This window comes from Elephas maximus, chromosome 3 (genome assembly GCF_024166365.1).
Source record: "Elephas maximus indicus isolate mEleMax1 chromosome 3, mEleMax1 primary haplotype, whole genome shotgun sequence".
NCBI classification, from domain to species: domain Eukaryota; kingdom Metazoa; phylum Chordata; class Mammalia; order Proboscidea; family Elephantidae; genus Elephas; species Elephas maximus.
In genome coordinates this window covers 195,931,105-195,948,471 of record NC_064821.1, presented here as the reverse complement: position 1 = coordinate 195,948,471, position 17,367 = coordinate 195,931,105, and the positions used below count along the sequence as shown (strand labels likewise).

At 53.9% G+C, this 17,367-nt stretch overlaps 1 protein-coding gene across 2 annotated transcripts in view; it reads right to left on the bottom strand.

The window, feature by feature from the left end:
- The window catches only part of KIRREL1 (kirre like nephrin family adhesion molecule 1), a 115,479-nt gene that overhangs the window by 5,688 nt on the left and 92,424 nt on the right, over positions 1–17,367 (bottom strand). The window contains exons 2-14 of one of the 2 annotated variants that reach the window (XM_049880882.1): positions 15,917–16,066; positions 13,974–14,123; positions 9,703–9,860; positions 7,757–7,907; positions 6,292–6,397; positions 5,991–6,139; positions 5,693–5,820; positions 4,846–5,020; positions 4,662–4,762; positions 2,610–2,808; positions 1,034–1,141; positions 693–832; positions 91–168 (exon numbers count right to left, since the gene is read on the bottom strand). In XM_049880882.1, the coding sequence (XP_049736839.1) occupies positions 91–168; positions 693–832; positions 1,034–1,141; positions 2,610–2,808; positions 4,662–4,762; positions 4,846–5,020; positions 5,693–5,820; positions 5,991–6,139; positions 6,292–6,397; positions 7,757–7,907; positions 9,703–9,860; positions 13,974–14,123; positions 15,917–16,066 (1,793 nt within the window). The remainder of the gene's footprint in view (positions 1–90; positions 169–692; positions 833–1,033; positions 1,142–2,609; positions 2,809–4,661; positions 4,763–4,845; positions 5,021–5,692; positions 5,821–5,990; positions 6,140–6,291; positions 6,398–7,756; positions 7,908–9,702; positions 9,861–13,973; positions 14,124–15,916; positions 16,067–17,367) is intronic. The other variant, XM_049880884.1, reaches the window with a different exon arrangement.

Here is a 17,367-nt window from a genome sequence, read left to right as displayed (position 1 = left end):
CCAAGCCTGCCCTCACCTCCACCCAGCAGGCTCTGAGACCCCCACCTTCCCACCCAGCCTTTGTGCCCTGGCCCTTTCTTCTTCTCCCACCTTCATCTCATACTCTTCCCGGGTGTCGATGGTGTCACAGCGCAGGTCCTGCTTCAGATCCACATCATCCTTAAAGGACTGGAGAGCAGCAGGGATGGGGTCAGAGCGGAGGCCCTGCTCCCGTCCCCCTTTGCCAGCCTTGCTCCCTGACGCCACCTACTAACAGTGAAGGGGCTGGAGTCATGGCCAACTGGACCTCTGTATCCTCTCCAGCAGATACCTCGGTTCTTGCACCAACTGTGTTGCCAACATGCAGTGTGGCCTTGGGCATGTCACTCACTGTCCCTCTCTGGGGCTGTTTCCTCATCTGGGCAACAAGGCAGTTGGACCAGATTACTAAGGATTGTCTGTTCTGACACTCAGTGGGGGAAGAATGGGGTGAAGGAAGCCTGTTGAGAAGCCCAGCTGCCCATCCTATGTTGGAGAGCAGTTAGCCTGGGGTTTGTGTGTGTGTGTGTGTGTGTGTATGTATGCATGTGTGTCAGAACCAGGAGAGGCAGATGGAAGGAGGAGACAATGACGGTGGTTACTAGAGAGCCAGGGTGGAGCCGGTCCCAAAAGTATAAAGAGGGCAGTGTGCCAGGGAGGAGCAGGACCCTCACCGAGTAGATGGCCTTCATGACCCGGGTGGCGGTGGACACGCTGGCGGTGTCATCCTCTCGGTCAGAGTGCATTGTGAGTGGCTCACGGTTCACTGTCTCCACCTTGATGTCTAGCTTCCTGAGGGTCACGTCCTTGCGACCTGGAATAGGGAGAGGCAACCTGGATCACGGGCCTTCTGCCAGCCTTGCAATGGCTGCACCTGGACCCACCTTGGCTGGGGAGCTCAACTGCCAACCCTCCAGTCCCTCCCAGGCACTACTATTGGGTGTCCTGGAGGTGGCCCATCTGACAGGGACCCATTGCCTGGGAAGGGCTGTGGCCTGCGCAGGGCCATACTCACTGCCTTTGCGGCGCCGGTAGAGGAAGAACACCAAGGCGATGAAGAAGAAGATGAGCAGGATGCCCGCACCAATGGTGGCCCCGGCGATGATGCCCACGGGCAACACCTCTTCAGAGTGGGGAAGGAAGGGAACAGAGGTAAGGCTGGAGTCCTATGGGCTCACATTGGGGTCTGAGCTCAGTGTTGGCTGAAGGTTAGGCCAGGAACTGCATTGGCAACACTGTATTTTGTCCAAGGGTTAAGTTTGACTAAGCTTATTGTGGACAGTGTTGGGTTTAAGTCAAGGTTGGATTTGAGAAGAAGGTCTGGATTGAGGTTGGAACTGGGCTTGAGTTTCAGCTTAATCAGATTGTAGGGGTCATCATCAGCTATGGCCTAGCCCATGTCTTGTCCCTGCAGCAGGGTATCAGTTTGACCTTGGCCTTAGTTGTCCATCTGCCTATGGAGCTTGGTCCCTCTTTCCTAGGCTAGGATCTTGCTTGAGGTCAGTAACCTCCAAACTGTCCAATCTGCACTTCCCTCTTTCCACCATCTTCCTGCATGAGCCTTTGACCACTCCATCCAAACTTATCCCACCCAGGGCTCTCAACAGTACTCCTTAGTTCCCCTGCTCCCCAGAGCTAAGAAGAAACCCAGGAATCCTACCTCCAGCTTTCCCCTTTCTCCCTGGCAGCCCTAGTTCCCTCCAAATCCTGCTTAAGGCTTTTCTCCTCCAGAAAGGTTTTCCTACTAAGTCACACCTTACTCAACCCACTCTGTTCTTCACCATCGCCTTGCTGGCTTCCTCAGCTGTGACTGGACTGAGGGATTCCCATCAGTCATTTTCCATGGGGTGTCCCATCTCCGATGTCAGATGGCTGTTCTCCAAAAAAAAAAAAGCTATCTTTCCCTCATCAGACTTGGGAGCTTTGAAAAGTCAAAGGCAATGCCTCCTTCCCCATGCTAGAAGTGCCACACAGGCTCATGTGTCTCTCCTGTCAGACTGTGGATGCTTTAGGAGGCAGAGGATCACAACTTACTGAGTACCTACTAAAAAGAAAAAAAAAAAAATTTTTTTTTTCTTTTTACTAGCCAGGCATTTTATAGACATGCTCCCATTTAGTCCTCCAACAACCCATCAAAATAGGTAGTCTTATGCCCTTTTACAGATCATTTTTCTCCATCTGAGTTTATTTACTACTACTGGTAACTTCCTCCGCTAAACTGAAAGTTCCTGAAGGGCAGGGATTGTGTCTTATTCACACCTGTCCCTGTAGTCCCTAGCACAGTGCCTGGCACACAGCAGATGCTCAGTAAATGCAGGAAAAGTGAGCAATTTCCCCAGCTGAGCTCCGAGGCCAGGTTCTGGTGGGGAGCAGCCCCAGGAGACTATTCTTTCCCTCTGAGCCCAACCCACAGCCAGCCCCACAACTGACCTCCCTGGATGGCTCTGGAGAGCCATCTGCAGATTCTTATAATGGGTAAGAACCAGAGAGAAGGGCCCCCCCCAGGGCTTAACCCCTAACCCCAGGGAAGAAGAGGAAGCAGAATGCCCGGCTCCTGTGCCCTCAGGCTGGGAGGCGGCACTGCCAGTCACCTCGTTCTTCCAGCTGGATGATTGCCGTGCCCGGGCCAAAGCTGTTCCACGCAGTGCAGTTGTAGTGGGTCTGGAAGTCAGCCTCCATGACATTGTTGATGGTGAGTGTGGACAGCACCCCACTGCCCGAGTTGGTCCTCTCCACCGTATAGCGTTCTAGGGTCCCCACCTCCAGGAAGTTCTCCTTCCATGCCCAGGCCTGTGGGGGAAGGCAGAAAGGGAGTAAGGAAGGGGTAGGTGGTGGAAACATACACCTAGGTATCACCTGCTCCCTCCTCAAGGCATCCCCGTGTGCCAGGGGTGCCCCTAAACCCAGTCCAGCACTCACCCTGTAACAAACCTGAAGTCACACCTACTGCTTCAGACCCTTGGCATTAAATCTCCACTCTAGAAGAAGCAGCAGCTCCCAAACATGGCGGAGCATCAGATTTATTTAGGGAGAGTCTTTAAAAGGCAGATTCTTGGGCTTGACCCCTAACTATGACTCTCTAGGGGAAAGGCCCAGGAAGCTCTGTTTTTACCAAAATGCTCTCGTGACGTGGATGCAGCTGATCCAATGAACCAGCTTTTGGGAAGCCCTGATGTCACCGAAAAAGTCCTGGACTGGGAGCTAGGAACACTGGCTGTACCGCGGAGTCCCTGTGTGACCCCTCTTCCCCTCTCTGGGCCTCACTTTCCTCACCTGTAAAATAAGAAGACCAGGCCAGAGCTAGATAATGCTCAAGGTTTCTTCCAGCTCCGAGAGTCTGAGATTCTAACTCTAATTTTACGTTTAACCAACCTGCAGCCAGCAGCACCACTAAGCCACCTGGCTGGCTCTGGAGTCTCATCTGCAGACTCTTATCATGGGTAGGAACCAGAAAGAAGTATCCCCCAGGCCCCCCAGCCCTGAACTCCCTTCCTGGGCATCCCCACTTCATGTCCCCTGCTTCAGAGTGGAGGCCAAGGGAGGGGGAGCAGTGAGTCCTGGCTCCTGTCCAGGGATCAATCCTCCCAGATCTGCTGGAAAAGGCCCCCGGGGCCGAGGCTTCCGCTGCTGGGGCGGCTGTGGTAATGAAGTGTCCCTGTGCAGCCCTGGAGTTAGCCAAATGGTCATTAAATGTGATGAGGGGTTTGACGGTTAATGGTCACCGAAGGAATTAATGGCTCATGGTATGGGGGAGAGGAGAAGGGAGGGAGGAGCGTGGCCGAGGACGGATGGAAGCGGAGAAGAGGGGGAAGAGTGGGGCAGGGGAGGAAGGGGGACAGGTGAAAGGAAGAAGAGGGGGCAAGGGAAAGGTCAGGAGGCTGAGTGTAAGAACAGATAATGGGGAGAAGAGAGGGCAAGAGCATTAGCCAGGAGAGACGGGAACGAGGACTTGAATGCCAGGTTCATTTCACACCTGTTGTTACTGTTACTTCTCACAGCGACCCTATTAAAAAAAAAAATTGCCATGGGGTCGCTTCCAACTCGTGGTGACCTCATGTGTGTTAGAGTAGAGCTGTGCTCCACAGGGGTTTCAGTGGCTGATTTTTCAGAAGTAGATTGCCAGGGCTTTCTTCCGAGGCCCGTCTGGGCAGACCTGAACCTCCAAACTTTCAGTTAGCAGCCAAGCATGTTAACCATGTGCCCCTGTTTCATGGATGTGGAAATTGAGGTTCAAAAAACTGAGTAAGTTGCTCAGGGTCACAGAGCTAGTAAAGGAGGAAGTGAGATTTGAGCAGGGAAAGGGATTCCAATTGCCATCAAGTCAATTCCGACTCAAGACGACCCCATGTGTGCAGGGTAGAACGGTGCCCCATAGAGTTTTCAAGGCTGTGACCTTTAGGTAGCAGATTGCCAGGCCTTTCTTCTGAGGTGCCTCTGGGTGGGTTCAAACTGTCAACCTTTTTGTTAGTAGCTGAGTGCTTAACTGTGCCACCCAGAGACTCCAGGGAGAGGGATAGAGAGGGACAGAAAGGTGGGGGATTAGAAGTATATAACAGGGAAAGGTGGGCATAGGAGCGAAGCCAGAGGAAGCGAGAGGGGGCTGAGCAGGGCAGCAGGGCAGGCCGGGGGGCCTCAGCACTCACAATGCGATCCGGGGGTGGCGTGCTCCCGATGAAACACTCCACCTTGCCTCCATCCCCCCTCACTGCATACTGCACCGCCTCACTGGAGATAATGGGGGGCCCTGCAAGCAAGAAGATGGAGTCAGAGCCAGTTAGAATCTGCAGGGCTTGCCCACCTCCTCCTGGCCCCTCCCAGGCCACTCACCATTTACATACAGGGGTACCTCCCGTTCAGCCACTCCAATCCGAGGCACGATGGCTCGGCAGGTGTAGGTGCCGGCATCTGCCTGGGTCACGGACTTCAGCAGCAGCTGGTTGCTGTTACTCAGGACCTGGGCAGAGAGAGCAGCCTCGGGTGGGGAGCCACGAGGTCTGGGCCCCTAAGTCCGGGTGGGCCCCACATGGGAGGCATTGGAAAGAAAGCAGGAAGGGCCACAAGTGAATTCCCAGAAGGCAGATGGGGTTCCCAAATCCATCTGGCCCAGCCCCTGGCTCTAAAAGCACACCATGTCTGCAACAGTGGGCAGAGACCGGAAGGAGGCCCGAGAAGGCAGGTGAAGGCTGTGATAATTTTAAAGAGAACTCAGCCCCTTCTGATAATCTGTTTGAATGTTTTTATTGCCAGATGAGGTAGGAAGTTTTGCTGTGAAATCCCCCTTGCTGCAATTTTGGCCCACACGGTTTCATGCGGGTCTCTGTAGAATTCAACCTTCTATAGTGAATCATTCCGGCTTCCTCTACTTTGCCACACAGCATTCATTTACCAGACCTAGAGCCACCGTGCCGGCACCCCCTCAGGCCCTCTTCTCTCCTCCCACCCTCCCTCCCACACACAGGTCTTGTCTGTCCCACTGCATCTGAACTGGTCAGCTGTCCTGGGGGGAGGGGCAGAGGTTGATTTGAAGCACAGTTCTTCCCCAAATCTCAAGACCCTAGAGATAGCCCAGGTTCAAGCTAGGAAAAGAATGCTGAGCCTCCCCCTAGTCCCCTTGACCCCACATAAGGCCATGCTCCATCCCGCCAGCATTTGGGATAGGTAGCAAGAGTCTTACCATGTTTGAGTCCTTTTTGGTCCAGGTGAGGGTGAGGGGGGGGTTCCCAACCCAGACACAGGTGAGGGTCACATCAGAGCCTATATCTGTGGTCGTAGGCTTAGGGTCAACTACAATCCGGGGGGCAACTGAAGCAGAAGGAGGCAGCTCGTTAGGGTCTCATTCTCATCGAGGGTCAGCTCCAATAAGTCCTCTCTTCCCTCTTTTCCTCCAGCTTCATGGAGTCTTCCCCCACTGCACCCCAGGCCCTTTAAAGGTCCCTGCTGCCTGTCCCCATCCCTGGCCTCTGGCTACTCACAGTGGACATTTACTAAAGTGCTGACATTGGTGCTCCCCACTTTGTTGTGGACCTCACAGGACACAGGCTCCGTGAAGAAGGAATAATCGACATTTGTCTCATAGCGACTCTCATGGGCGTCTTCAATCAAGAAACCCCCCTTGGCCCACCTGGGGGAGGTAACACAAAGGTGGGATCAGGGCTTGGACCCTACTCAACTCCATCCGGTGCCATTGGCCTCCCCCAGCACCCTCTACCCATCCTGGCCTCCAGGGCCATGCCAGTATCACTCCCTCGAGGGCTCCCAGCCCCCAAGACTCACCTGTAGCCCAGGATCTCGGGGTTGGCTGTGGCCTGGCATGTGAAGATGACACGCTCACCCTCCTGCACCGTCTGTGGCTCTATGGACAGGGTTACCGTAGGAGGATCTGCAAGGTATGGGACAGAAATCAGGGTCTTTTCTGCCTTGAGTTTCTTTGTTCCTCCCTAGCACATACACTCAGAACTCACCACTCTAGGGGTGATCTGGGAATCTAAGTTTCCAGCACCAGCTCCGGTAAATAAACTGCTTTCCTCACCTCTTCCCCAAGGGGCTCCTAGGGGGCCAGCTAGGGTGTTGACCATGGATAGTACTGAAGGTATTCAATGGATGTAATTATGCACTGAAGCCACTAGGCGTCAGCGTGGGCTCGCTTGACTCACTGAAAGATGGGGTGGGGGGGCATCCCTCAATTGCTGTCCATGCTCCGACCATTCCTTCCAAAAAAACCAAACCCATTGCTGTCCAGTCGATTCCAACTCATAGCGACCCTATAGGACAGAGTAGAACTGTCTCATAGGATTTCCAAGTCTGTACTCTTTCTGGTGGATTTGAACTGCCGATGTTTTGGTTAGCAGCCTGAGCTCTTAACCACTGCGCCCCCAGGGGGAATTTATTGGGCACCTACCAGGTTTTTTTTTTTTTTTTACCAGGTAGTTGACTCCATACTAGATACTCTTCCATTCTATATCATTTAACGCTCCAACCCTGGGAAGCAGGTAAACCAAAACCAAACCCACTGTCTTTGAGTCGATTCTGACGCACAGCGACCCTATAGGACAGAGTAGAACTGCCTCATAGGGTTTCAAAGGCTGTAAATCTTCCCAGAAGCAGACTACCACGTCTTTCTGCCACAGAGCGGCTGGTGGGTTCAAACTGCAGACCTTTTGGTTAGCAGCCAAGGCTCCTCAGGAGCCAGTAAAGGTCCACATTCCCTTCTCTGAAACCTTTGAGGGCCAGATATGTTTCAGAATTTTGAAACTTTCCGATTTTAGAAAGACAATGCTGTGCATCGACCATCCTATGTAAGACCCCCAGCAGGGCCTGGACAAAACTCATGATCACATACCATAGTGCCTCTGCAGTAAAACACGTAAGTGGGATAAATAAAGACTGCTAAGAGCTTCAGCTCAGGTTTTGCCACAGCTCAGTTTTTTGGTTGGAAGTGCAGATAAGGGATTGTCGGACTGTATTTAATTCTCTGAAAGTAAACAGAGTTGGAAACTGAGGCTCAGAGAGGTTACGTGCATTGCCAAAGTCACGCACTGGTTTGGACGTGGGGATGGCCTGATTGCACAGTGGTGCTCATTCTTCCAGCCCTGTGACCATGGTTCAAGAGGAGGGCAAACGGAGCATCTGTCCTGGGGCCTCTGGGGATTCTTAGACTTTTCTGCTGCTCGGATGGTCGCCCACCTTCCCCTCCCCACTCTGCCCTCTCCAGGCTGTTCCTCCCCAGGACCCTGCTCACGGTGCACGTCGAGCTCAATGGAGGTCTCCTTGCCATTTGGGATAGCCTCATTCACACTGCGGCAGGTGAAGACACGCCCGATGTCCAGGTCTGTGGGGTTAATGAGCAGCTGGCTAATGGTGGTCTCCCTCTTCCCATCCTTCAGCAATTCCTGGGTTGGAACAAGGGTGGGAGGCATGGTCAAACTAAAAGCCCCCTCCTCTGCTCCCAAGGTGAGCTGGCTCAGAGACGGGCTTGGACTGCAGGGATACTTTAACCTGGAGCTCAGTCCCTTCCCTACCCCCAGCCTCCTCCCTGTGGCTTTGAGCCTCGTTCTGGGAATTCTCTGAGTCCAGCTCAAGTCCCTCTTTTTCTGGAAAGTCTTCCTTGGCTAACTCAAGCCTCAAGACTCTCTCCCCACTTGAACTTGTGCCCTTTGCAGTCACTCTGCCCCACACACTGCCCTGCCTCACAGGCACCTGCGTGTTTGAGTACTGGGTCTCTCTGGCTAGGCTGTGAACTCCTTGACGGCAAGGAGGGAACTCCCAGGATCAAGGTCTCACACAGGCTCAGTGGCACCTAGGCTGGGGTTCCCCAATATGGTCACAGGTACCCTCCAGCTATTTTTCACATTGCAAAACACCGAGGGAAACCATTTATTAACCAGAGTAAGGCCTCCATAGTTTGACAGCAATACACCATCTTTGCTTGGCTGGAACAGGACCAAAAAAAAAAAAAAAAAAACAAACCAAACATGTTGCTATCAAGTCAATTCCAACTCATGGCGACCCTGTAAGGACAGAGCAGAACTGCCCCATAGGGTTTCCAAGGAGCAGCTGGTGGATTCGAACTGCTGACCTTTTGGTTAGCAGCAGAGCTCTTAACCACTGTACCACCAGGGCTCTGAACAGGACCAGTCCAGGGCAATGACACGAAACTCCATTATGTCTTTGATTAATATAAAAGAATGGAGGCAGGGGAAGACAAATAGCCATTAACAAATCAGCTGGTTTGATTGCCAGATTTCGAAACATGCAGCCCTAGAGGAGAATAATAATAGAGTTCTTGGTAGTGAAAAGGTTAGGCGCCACTAATGTCAAATCATCAATCAACAAATGGGGAAACCAAAGCTCAGAGAGAACTGTTGGCTAAAGTCATACAGTGTGTTAGTGGCGGAGCCAAAGCCAAATGCAGGTACTCCCTGGGGCTGCACTCTGCAGAACACCGGTCCCGCAGTGGGATGGATATACCACAGCACATAGCAAAGGACTGGGTATGCATGTATGTTTGCCCATGGCTGGCAGAAGGAGCCCCGAATAGCAGATCTGGATTCTAACCCCAAAATCAGCAACAACTTTTTCATGTGATTCCGGGCAAGTCACTTGATGGCTCTCTGCTAGAACTGCCTCTCCTATAAAAGGTACGCAATAATCCTGCCTCACCAGCTCTTGGTTGTGAGGCCTGGGATAGTGTGCCAGCTAGAGACCAAAGGAAGGAGGTATAGGTGCCCAATGGAGACCATACAGGCCGACCCAGGTTCAAATCCCAGCTCTGCCTCTTGGCAGCTGTGGGACCTGGGGCAAGTCACTCAACCTCTCCGACCATCAGTTTCTCCTTCTGTGAAGTAGAAATAATGCCTATCTTGTGGGCCTGCTGTGAGGATTAAGAAATAATATCCATACAGTACTTAGCACAGTGCTTGGCCCACAGTTGGTGCTTAATAAATGTCAGTTATTATTATTATAGCTATTAGTCACCCAGCTACTGAATAATACCATGAACCTGGGAATTTACATCCCTTCTCTGGGCCTCAGTTTTCCCAATTGGACAATGAGAGGGTTGGGCCGGGTGGTCTCTAAGGCCCCATCTGACATCTGTGTCCCCGAGTCTGTGGTTGAGTCCATGTGTGATAGGCACAGCGACCTGGGTGGAGGCCCACGAGTTGCTGGGGAACAGGCAGGTCTCACCGTGCTGGCCACAGCGCCATCCTGTTGTGTCCCGTCCCGGAACCAGATGATGGTGGCGGCAGGCTTGGCGTTGAAGGCTCGGCACGTCAGGTTGTGGGGGATGCCTGCCTGCAGCAGAATTACAGGGCCTCCATCAATCCTGGTGTCCTCTGGGGGGACTGTGGGGCAAAGCAGAGCACAGTCAGCCCAGGGTGCAGGCACTACTGCCCTGATGACCACCTAACTCACAATCACCGTATCCATTGCTCCCGAGCCAGCTTCATCCAAGGCCCTCAGCCCTCAGCGCGTGCAGCTTTCCGGTCCCCCTACCAGTTATTCTTTCCCAGCCTGGAACATTTTGCTGGTACCACTACCCTTTCGCCAGGCTACATGATACACATGGAGGCAGCGTCCTCAAATTTAGGAAGGTGCTGGGCTGCCTCAGGCTTTGAGTCTAGTTCATACCCCGTGGGCTTGGCACAGAGAGGGGCTACCTCACTGGGCTTCTTACATCCATCCCCTCCTGTCCGCTCCTCTGCCCTCAGGCAGCCAGATGAGCTGGCCTATTATAGCAACCTCCCAAAGGGACTCCCTGCCTCCAGTCTCCACTGGGTTAGCTTCCCTGCTGGACTAGAGCCAGCAGGGGCTCAGCCTCCTGGCTGCCTAACTATCCTGTAAATCCCTGGCTCCTCCTCCTTGCTTGCTGGTGTTCTAGTTCCAATGCCAAATAGGTGTAGGTTTGGAGGTGGGGATGGGAAGTAACTCGGGAAGGAAAGTGGAGGTGAGCTGCCAGGCAGGGTCTCCTGGGTCTGTCCGGTCCCATCAAGGCCACACCTAACTGTCCACCCCCAGCAGTAGAGTCCTGGGTGAACACAGGAGGGAGATACCAGTTCCAGGGTGAGGAGCCCTCCTGTGGGGCCGGAAGAGGGAGGGAAAGCGTCTCCTCCCACCAGCTTGCCCTTCCTCTTGTAATGTTGGGCCTTTCCCTCTAGTTCAGGGAAAGGCGGCTCATCTAACATCTTTCTTATCAGTCTGTCATTCTAGAATTTTCCGAAGTCTTCTGCTAACCCTCCGTGAGCCCGTCACAGCCCCCCATATCTTGAGCAAAGGAAAACAAGGTGTCGGTAGTTATAAGGTATGAGTCCGTGTGTGTGCTTATGCATAAGTGTTTATTTCTGTGGCTTACATTTGTATATCAGTGTGTACGTGTGTCTAGGGCACAGTGGTTAAGAGTTCGGCTACTAACCAAAGGTGGGCAGTTCAAATCCACCAGCCGCTCTTTGGAAACCCTATGGAGCAGTTCTACTCTGTCCTATAGGGTCACTGTGAGTTGGAATCAACTTGGCGGCAGTGGGTTTGGTTTTTTTTTTTTTGTTTTATGTATGTGTGTCCATGGCCTCAGTCTCCTTGTTTGTAAAACTGCAAAAATGACACTGGCTTCTGGTCCTGAGAGTTGATACCGTGAAGGTGGAACAAGATCACGGATATGAAGCCAGCTGTGAACTGTAATGTGATCAGCAGTCATGTCTAGCGTTCACTGGACACCTACCCTGTGTCGGCTAAAGTACCCTGTGTATATGATTTCATTTAATCCTCACCGCAATGTATATTTCAGTAATCCTTTCACTGTAAATATCATTAACCCCAATTTACAGATAAAGAACTGAGGCTTGGAGAGGTTAAGCCAAATGTGCTCAGAGACAGAGAGGGTTAAACAGCGGGGCTGGAAGCTGGACCAGGCCCGCCTGACCCCTAAGCCCACGCTCATCACTGCTGCCCTGGAGTTGTTATCCCTGTGAATAATGAGGTGTGTGTGGGTCTGCAGATCTATACTGTATTGGCGTCTGCATCGGCGTCTGCATCTGAGCGGGAGTGGGAGACATCTTCTCAGAGCCCTGCCATAAGGAAAGAAGGCCATTCTGTGGAGAACGCTGGCCTGGGGAAGTGAGGGACGACCGAGGGGCACGGCCGAGGATGGGGGGAACTTGTGAGGCTGGCAGCATGCAGAAAGTCCACTCCTCATTTCTGCTGTGGACAGGGGCTGTGGGTTAGCAGGAGGCAGGGGGAGGTGCAGGAAATCTCCTGCCTTGTTGTTGTCTCCGTGTGGCTGCGGATGAGCTTGGGAGCTCCTGCGGCCACTTGAGCTCTCAATAGAGACAAGGAGGAGAAAGAATGAGGGGAGTGCAAGGAGCAGCCAGACTAGCCATCCCTGCCTCCCTCTCAGCTCCCTCACTCTTGGGGCCTCCCCTGCTCCTCACATCCATCCACATCCCCCAGACATGCTAGGAAAGCCCACACCCTCAACACCCACCATGCCATCCAAAGGAGCCAGTCAGCTCCCCAGCTCATGTGGCTCCCCCCATTGACCTACATGCTTTATAACAAGGCACTCCCCCTTCTAGGCTCCCATTCATATTCTCTCCTCTTTCAAGAAGCCTTCCTTGATTGAACCAAGCCACTGGATGCCTTTATATGCCCTTGTTCCCTCAACACCTAGGGGCTTAGGTGCCATTTTTCATCTAACTTGGTGCTGGGGTGGGAGAGGGAAGGGAGCAGTATCAGGGGCCCCTCACTAGGGTGGGAGTTCTCCAGGGCAGAAGGGTCCTGAACAGAGGCAGTTAGGGAGGACAAAAGAAGGGGGAAGGTCTCCTGAGAAGCTCCTGGTTCCCCTGGAATTCTGGTCCAGCGTGGGAGCTCCCACGCTCCAATGAGGAGTGAAGGGTGACATCTCAGCAGGTTGCACTCAGCCCTGTGGTCATCAAATTCTTGCTCTCTAACCTCAGTCCTGCTCCTGGCTATTCTTACCATGTTTGTCCTCACTAGCTAGGGAAGAAAAGCCTGCAATCCTAGTCCTTCTGGGCCTTTACATCCAAGGAAATTGGTTGCTGGGTCCATCTAGTCCTCACTTATTCTGACAACTCACATTTGCCCAGATCTTCTTTTTTTTTCCCCAGTTTACAACTCCCTGCGGAGGCAGCAGCAAACAGCAGTTGCTAAGAAAAGGCAGCCATCATTATACCATTGTTATCAACAAGGAAAATGATGCCCTGAAGTTGTGACCCTTTGAGGGTCATGCTGCCAAATGGCTGAGGTGCACCTGGAGCCCAGGTCTCCTGACTTCCAGTCCAGGGCTCTTCTGCCACACTGTGCTATGTGTCCTTCCTCTCAGTTCCCTCCCAAACTTCCTGGTCTCCATGCTCACTCATCTCAGCTCCTGTCTCTTTCCTCCCATCTGTCCTGGGGTCTTCCCCCTCTCTCGGGGATTTCAGGTTAGAGGGAGGGAACACAGAGGGAGCCAGACAGATCAAAGAGAGGCAGGAAAGAAAAAAGGGACAGAGTCAATGACAAAGGGGTGAGAGAGGTCACAGGCAGACAGAAACCAAGCTGGAGACAGAAAGCATCACATAGGCAGAGGCAACAGAGCTCGAGGGAGACAGAAAGGCTGAGGGAGCCTGAGGTAGAGCAAGAGAGAGGCAGAGGGTGCTGAATGGGCAGAGTGGGGCGAGGGACGGGTGGGAGCTGGCCTCATTTCTGCACTGTGTGCAAGACAGAGTCCCCTCATTATGCAGCCCGCCCCAGGTGTTACCATAGAGGGACATCTGCTCTGCCCCCCTCCCAGTGGGTGGCTGCCAGGAACACAGCTTCCAAGAAACATGGCCCATCCAGGCACAGCCAGGACCCCAGCCTGCGAGCTCCCCAGTTCTCAGCCTCCAAGGCCCATCCATTCCTTCCGTTCTGACTCCCCCGTTCCCTGAAGTGGCCTGAAGTTTGAGGAGGGGGGAGCGCTGCAAACGAAAAGGAGGGAGCTGTGGGGAGAACTGGGTGAGGCAGAGGAGGGGAAGGAGTGAAGGGGCAGTTTCTGGGGGTCTGGGGCAGCCTAGAGGGAGGGAAGATGGGAGAAGCTCCCTCATCAACAAGCCATCCGCCAGGAGAGGCAGGGAAAGGGAGGGGCCCAGGGCCTTGACCATCTTGTGTGTGGGGGTCTTCACCTCCACAGCTTTGTGTCTAGAAAGCAAAGAGCCCTGTAAATGAGCTGCCCAGGCATGGGCAGGAGCAGCCCCTACACACCCCACCGTCCTGCCATCCCCTCCTGGCTCTCTCTGTCTGGACCTGGCATCTGAAGAAGTTGAAAGGAGGAGTTGAAAAGGAAAAGGCAGAGAGATAGTAGGGACAAGGGTGAAGCCAGGAACAGAGAGGGAGAGGCTGAGGAATTAAAGAGGGTGTTGGAAGGGCAGGGATGGCTGAGACACCAATGCAGGGGGCTGGGGCCCTGGAGGGGTTGTGGTTATTACTTAGCACGGTGAGCTTGGCCCGCCGGGATCGCAGGGCGGCCTCCGTGGCCTGGCACTCGTAAGAGGCGTCATCTGAGAGCTCAGCATCTGTGATCTCCAGGTTGTACTGTCCGGCATCGGCAGAGCCCATGACCCGGTACCGCGGCCAGGCTGCAAGAACAGAGAATGAGGCCAGGGTAAGGCCCAGCTGTGAACCAGTCTGCTCCCTGGGGCTTATCCTCTCCCCACCCCTCACCCTCACATCAGGGTCTGCATCGGGTTCCATGCCGGCCCCCCTCCCTCTGCCCTCTCCTGGGACACCATGGGCAGGGGAGCAGATCCCAGACATAGCACCACGATGTCACGGCCCCCCACAGTGAAGCTGGAAGCAGTAAAGCGGAGGGGCTGTGAGGGAGGGGGAGATGAGTGGGAGCAGATGAAATCTCCGAAGCTGTTTGCAGACAAATGTCTCTCATAATAATAGGAAGGAAAAAAGGCAGAGTGGGGAGAGCAGAGGGAGAGCATGTGGGCACCAGGAAATATAGGGCACCCGGCAGGGACAGGGGCTCCCAAGCCCCAAGGCAGGCCCGAGGTCCACCCAGCTCCCTAGTCGCCGTGGGGGGATGGGTGAGGCAAAGCCTCCCAGCTTCCTGAGGGAGCCCCTGAGCCCAGAGTTTGGGTTCCCTGCAGAGAGTGGCTGGGGCTGAGGGCCTCAGAGCCTCTGGCCCTCTCCAGTCCCAGCCCTCTCCAGTCCCGGCTCTCTTTTCTTCCCTCCTGTCCTCCAGGCTCCCCTCACCCACCTCCTCCCACACCCCTGCCGTCCTCTCTCAGGCCCCCCACCATCAGCTCCCTCCCATTGAGGCTATTGATTCCTCTCACTCCATATCTATTGATCTCTCTGGTTCTCTGTTTCTTTCTCCTCCTATCATCAATAGATCCCCTGGACCCAACTCTTTCCCTTATACAGATTGCTTTGTGCAGACAAATTTCCTCTACTTGGACTAATAGCCAGAACCCACAGCAAATTGCCTTAACCTCCTGGAAAATAAGCATTGGAAAAAAAAAAAAATTCCCTCATATACTTACACATTGCAATCCTTTACAGCTAACAACGTGCTTTCACAAAGAATATTCTTAATTTGGTTTGAAACTCACAAACGCACTCTAAGGCAGGCAGCCCAGGGACTATTATGCCTGTTTCACACGTGAATAAACTAAGGCCCAGAGAGGGGACAGGGCTTCCTAAGGTCAGTCGTCTGGTAGGTGGCGGAGGCAGGACTGGAACCCAGGTCCTGATTCCTCTTCCACTCTGCCAGGCGGCCTTGCCAAGGGAATCTTCACTTGTTTTGGCGTATGGGAGTGTGGTGTTTTGTTTTATTTATTTATTTTGTTACTGACTCATTATGTTTGCCTCAGCACAGACTACACAGTCAGGGCTTAATAAAGGCTTGTTGAATGAATAAATAAATAAATGCTCAGGCTGATATTAAAATGAGTTTTTGGCCTCTGAGCAGACATCGCCTGGGCAGGGGGAGGAGAGAAGCTGGAGCAAAGCCATCCTGGCATGCAATACTCTTGGGATCTTGTCAGAAGTTGCCTGTGCTCCCCTCCTCCCCTGCCCCAGGAGACTATGCCGTCTCCCAGCACCTCTCTGGGTGTCTATCTCAAGCTCTGTTACATAAAGGTCTCCTGGTTTTCTTGATCTCCCAGGCTTCGCTTTGCCTTTCTTGAGCTAGTCCGCAGGCAGGAGGGGGAGGCAGAGTTTGGGGTTTGGAAAGCGGGAGGGGCAGAGCTCAGGAGGAGAGGGAGAGAGACGACCCCACACAAATGGGAGAGGGGACAGGAGAGCATCCACAAGACTAGAGCACAGAGAAGACCGTGGTGGGCAGACAGAGTGATGTGTAGCCAGGGGTCTATGTGGGGGTGTGCGGCAAGGCAAAGGGCTGGCTGGGTACCCTGCTCACCTTTGAGGCCCTGGCCCATGCCCAGGGCCAGCCCGTCCTTGGTCCATTGCACGATCCCTGAGTAGTTGAGCAGCACACAGGGCAGCACAGCCCGCTGTCCGGCCACCACAGTCTGGTCAGCTGGCTCCTGACTGAAGCGCGTCTGGGTCCCTGGAACAACCAAAGGTGGAACTGGGTGAGGAGGGGCCGCACCCTCCCAGTCTCCCACTCCCACCCTGCAGTAGGCCTGAGGGAGCCAGCTAAGGCTGGGCAGGTGGACTGTCCCATCCACTTCAGCCCCAACACTTTCCCTTCAAGGTATCATGGGCTCGCCCTTTATTCCTTCTCCCTCCATGGCCCGTGGGAATGGGGTTCTGGAGCTGAAGTGCCCAGAGATCAGAGAAAGTGGTGCATGTTATATAAGGGCCTTAGAGATGAAGCAAGTCCAGCCTCTTCATTTTACAGACAGAGATGCTGAGGCCCAGGGAGACAAGTCCCTTACAGGGACACCTGGTGAGCTAACAGCAGAGCTGGGATTAGAACCCAGGTAGCCCCATACCCAGTCCTGGCAAGTTCCACTACGACCAGCTACCTCACCCCCACCCCTGCGTCGATGGGTGAAGCATACATAGCCAAGGATGACGAGTGCCACAAAGGCTGCCGGCAATGTCACAGCCCCCTCAATCCTTAGCACTCAGGCCCATACATGGCAAATAAATATACCGCCCGACCTCTGTCAGGACGTGTGTCATACCAGCCAGTGTGAGCTAACACACGTGCACCGCTGCCCAGGCACAACGCCCCGTGATGGCCCCAGAGAGGCCATCAGGGTAGGTTCTATGGGGCAGGCTTGGCAGCATCTGTGTGCCCACATGTTCACATGTGTGTAAATAAGCTCCCTCAGTGGGTGCCAACCCCTGTGTGTCTACCCCTTGCTCCCAAGCGCTGGGACATGAATGTGTACACAGGGACAAGCCTGCCCATGCCATGGGAGCCAGGGCGGTGGTGTGACTTCTGTTCAACTCTCCCTCCGGCTGTGGGAGCTACACTTGGCTGCTGGGCTGGCAGCTCGGCCCGGAGCATTTGATTAGAGAACTGCAGAGTAATTGCCTTTAATTGTGGAGCCTAAATGGAGCAGGGAATTGGATTGCGGGTTTCTTTTCCCCCACCGCTCCCACCCACCCACTCCCCTCAGCACTGGTGGGCCCTGGTGGTGGGGCAGGCCTGGGCCCTGAGCAGGGCACCCGGCAGTTACAGGAGCTCTGAGCACCAAACAGCTTTGTTTGCCAGGCTGTTGGATGAGGGGAGAGGAAGTGGAGCGGTTGGGGACGGCAAGCGGAAAAAGGTCAGGGGCTTCCTTGACTCGACCCCCATCTGTCACACCATAGTAACCAAAATCCGACTGTCCCTAGAACTCAGCGGACTCCCCTCTCTCCTTTTCTTCCCCAGCTGCCAAGTTTTTGCAGAGGCCA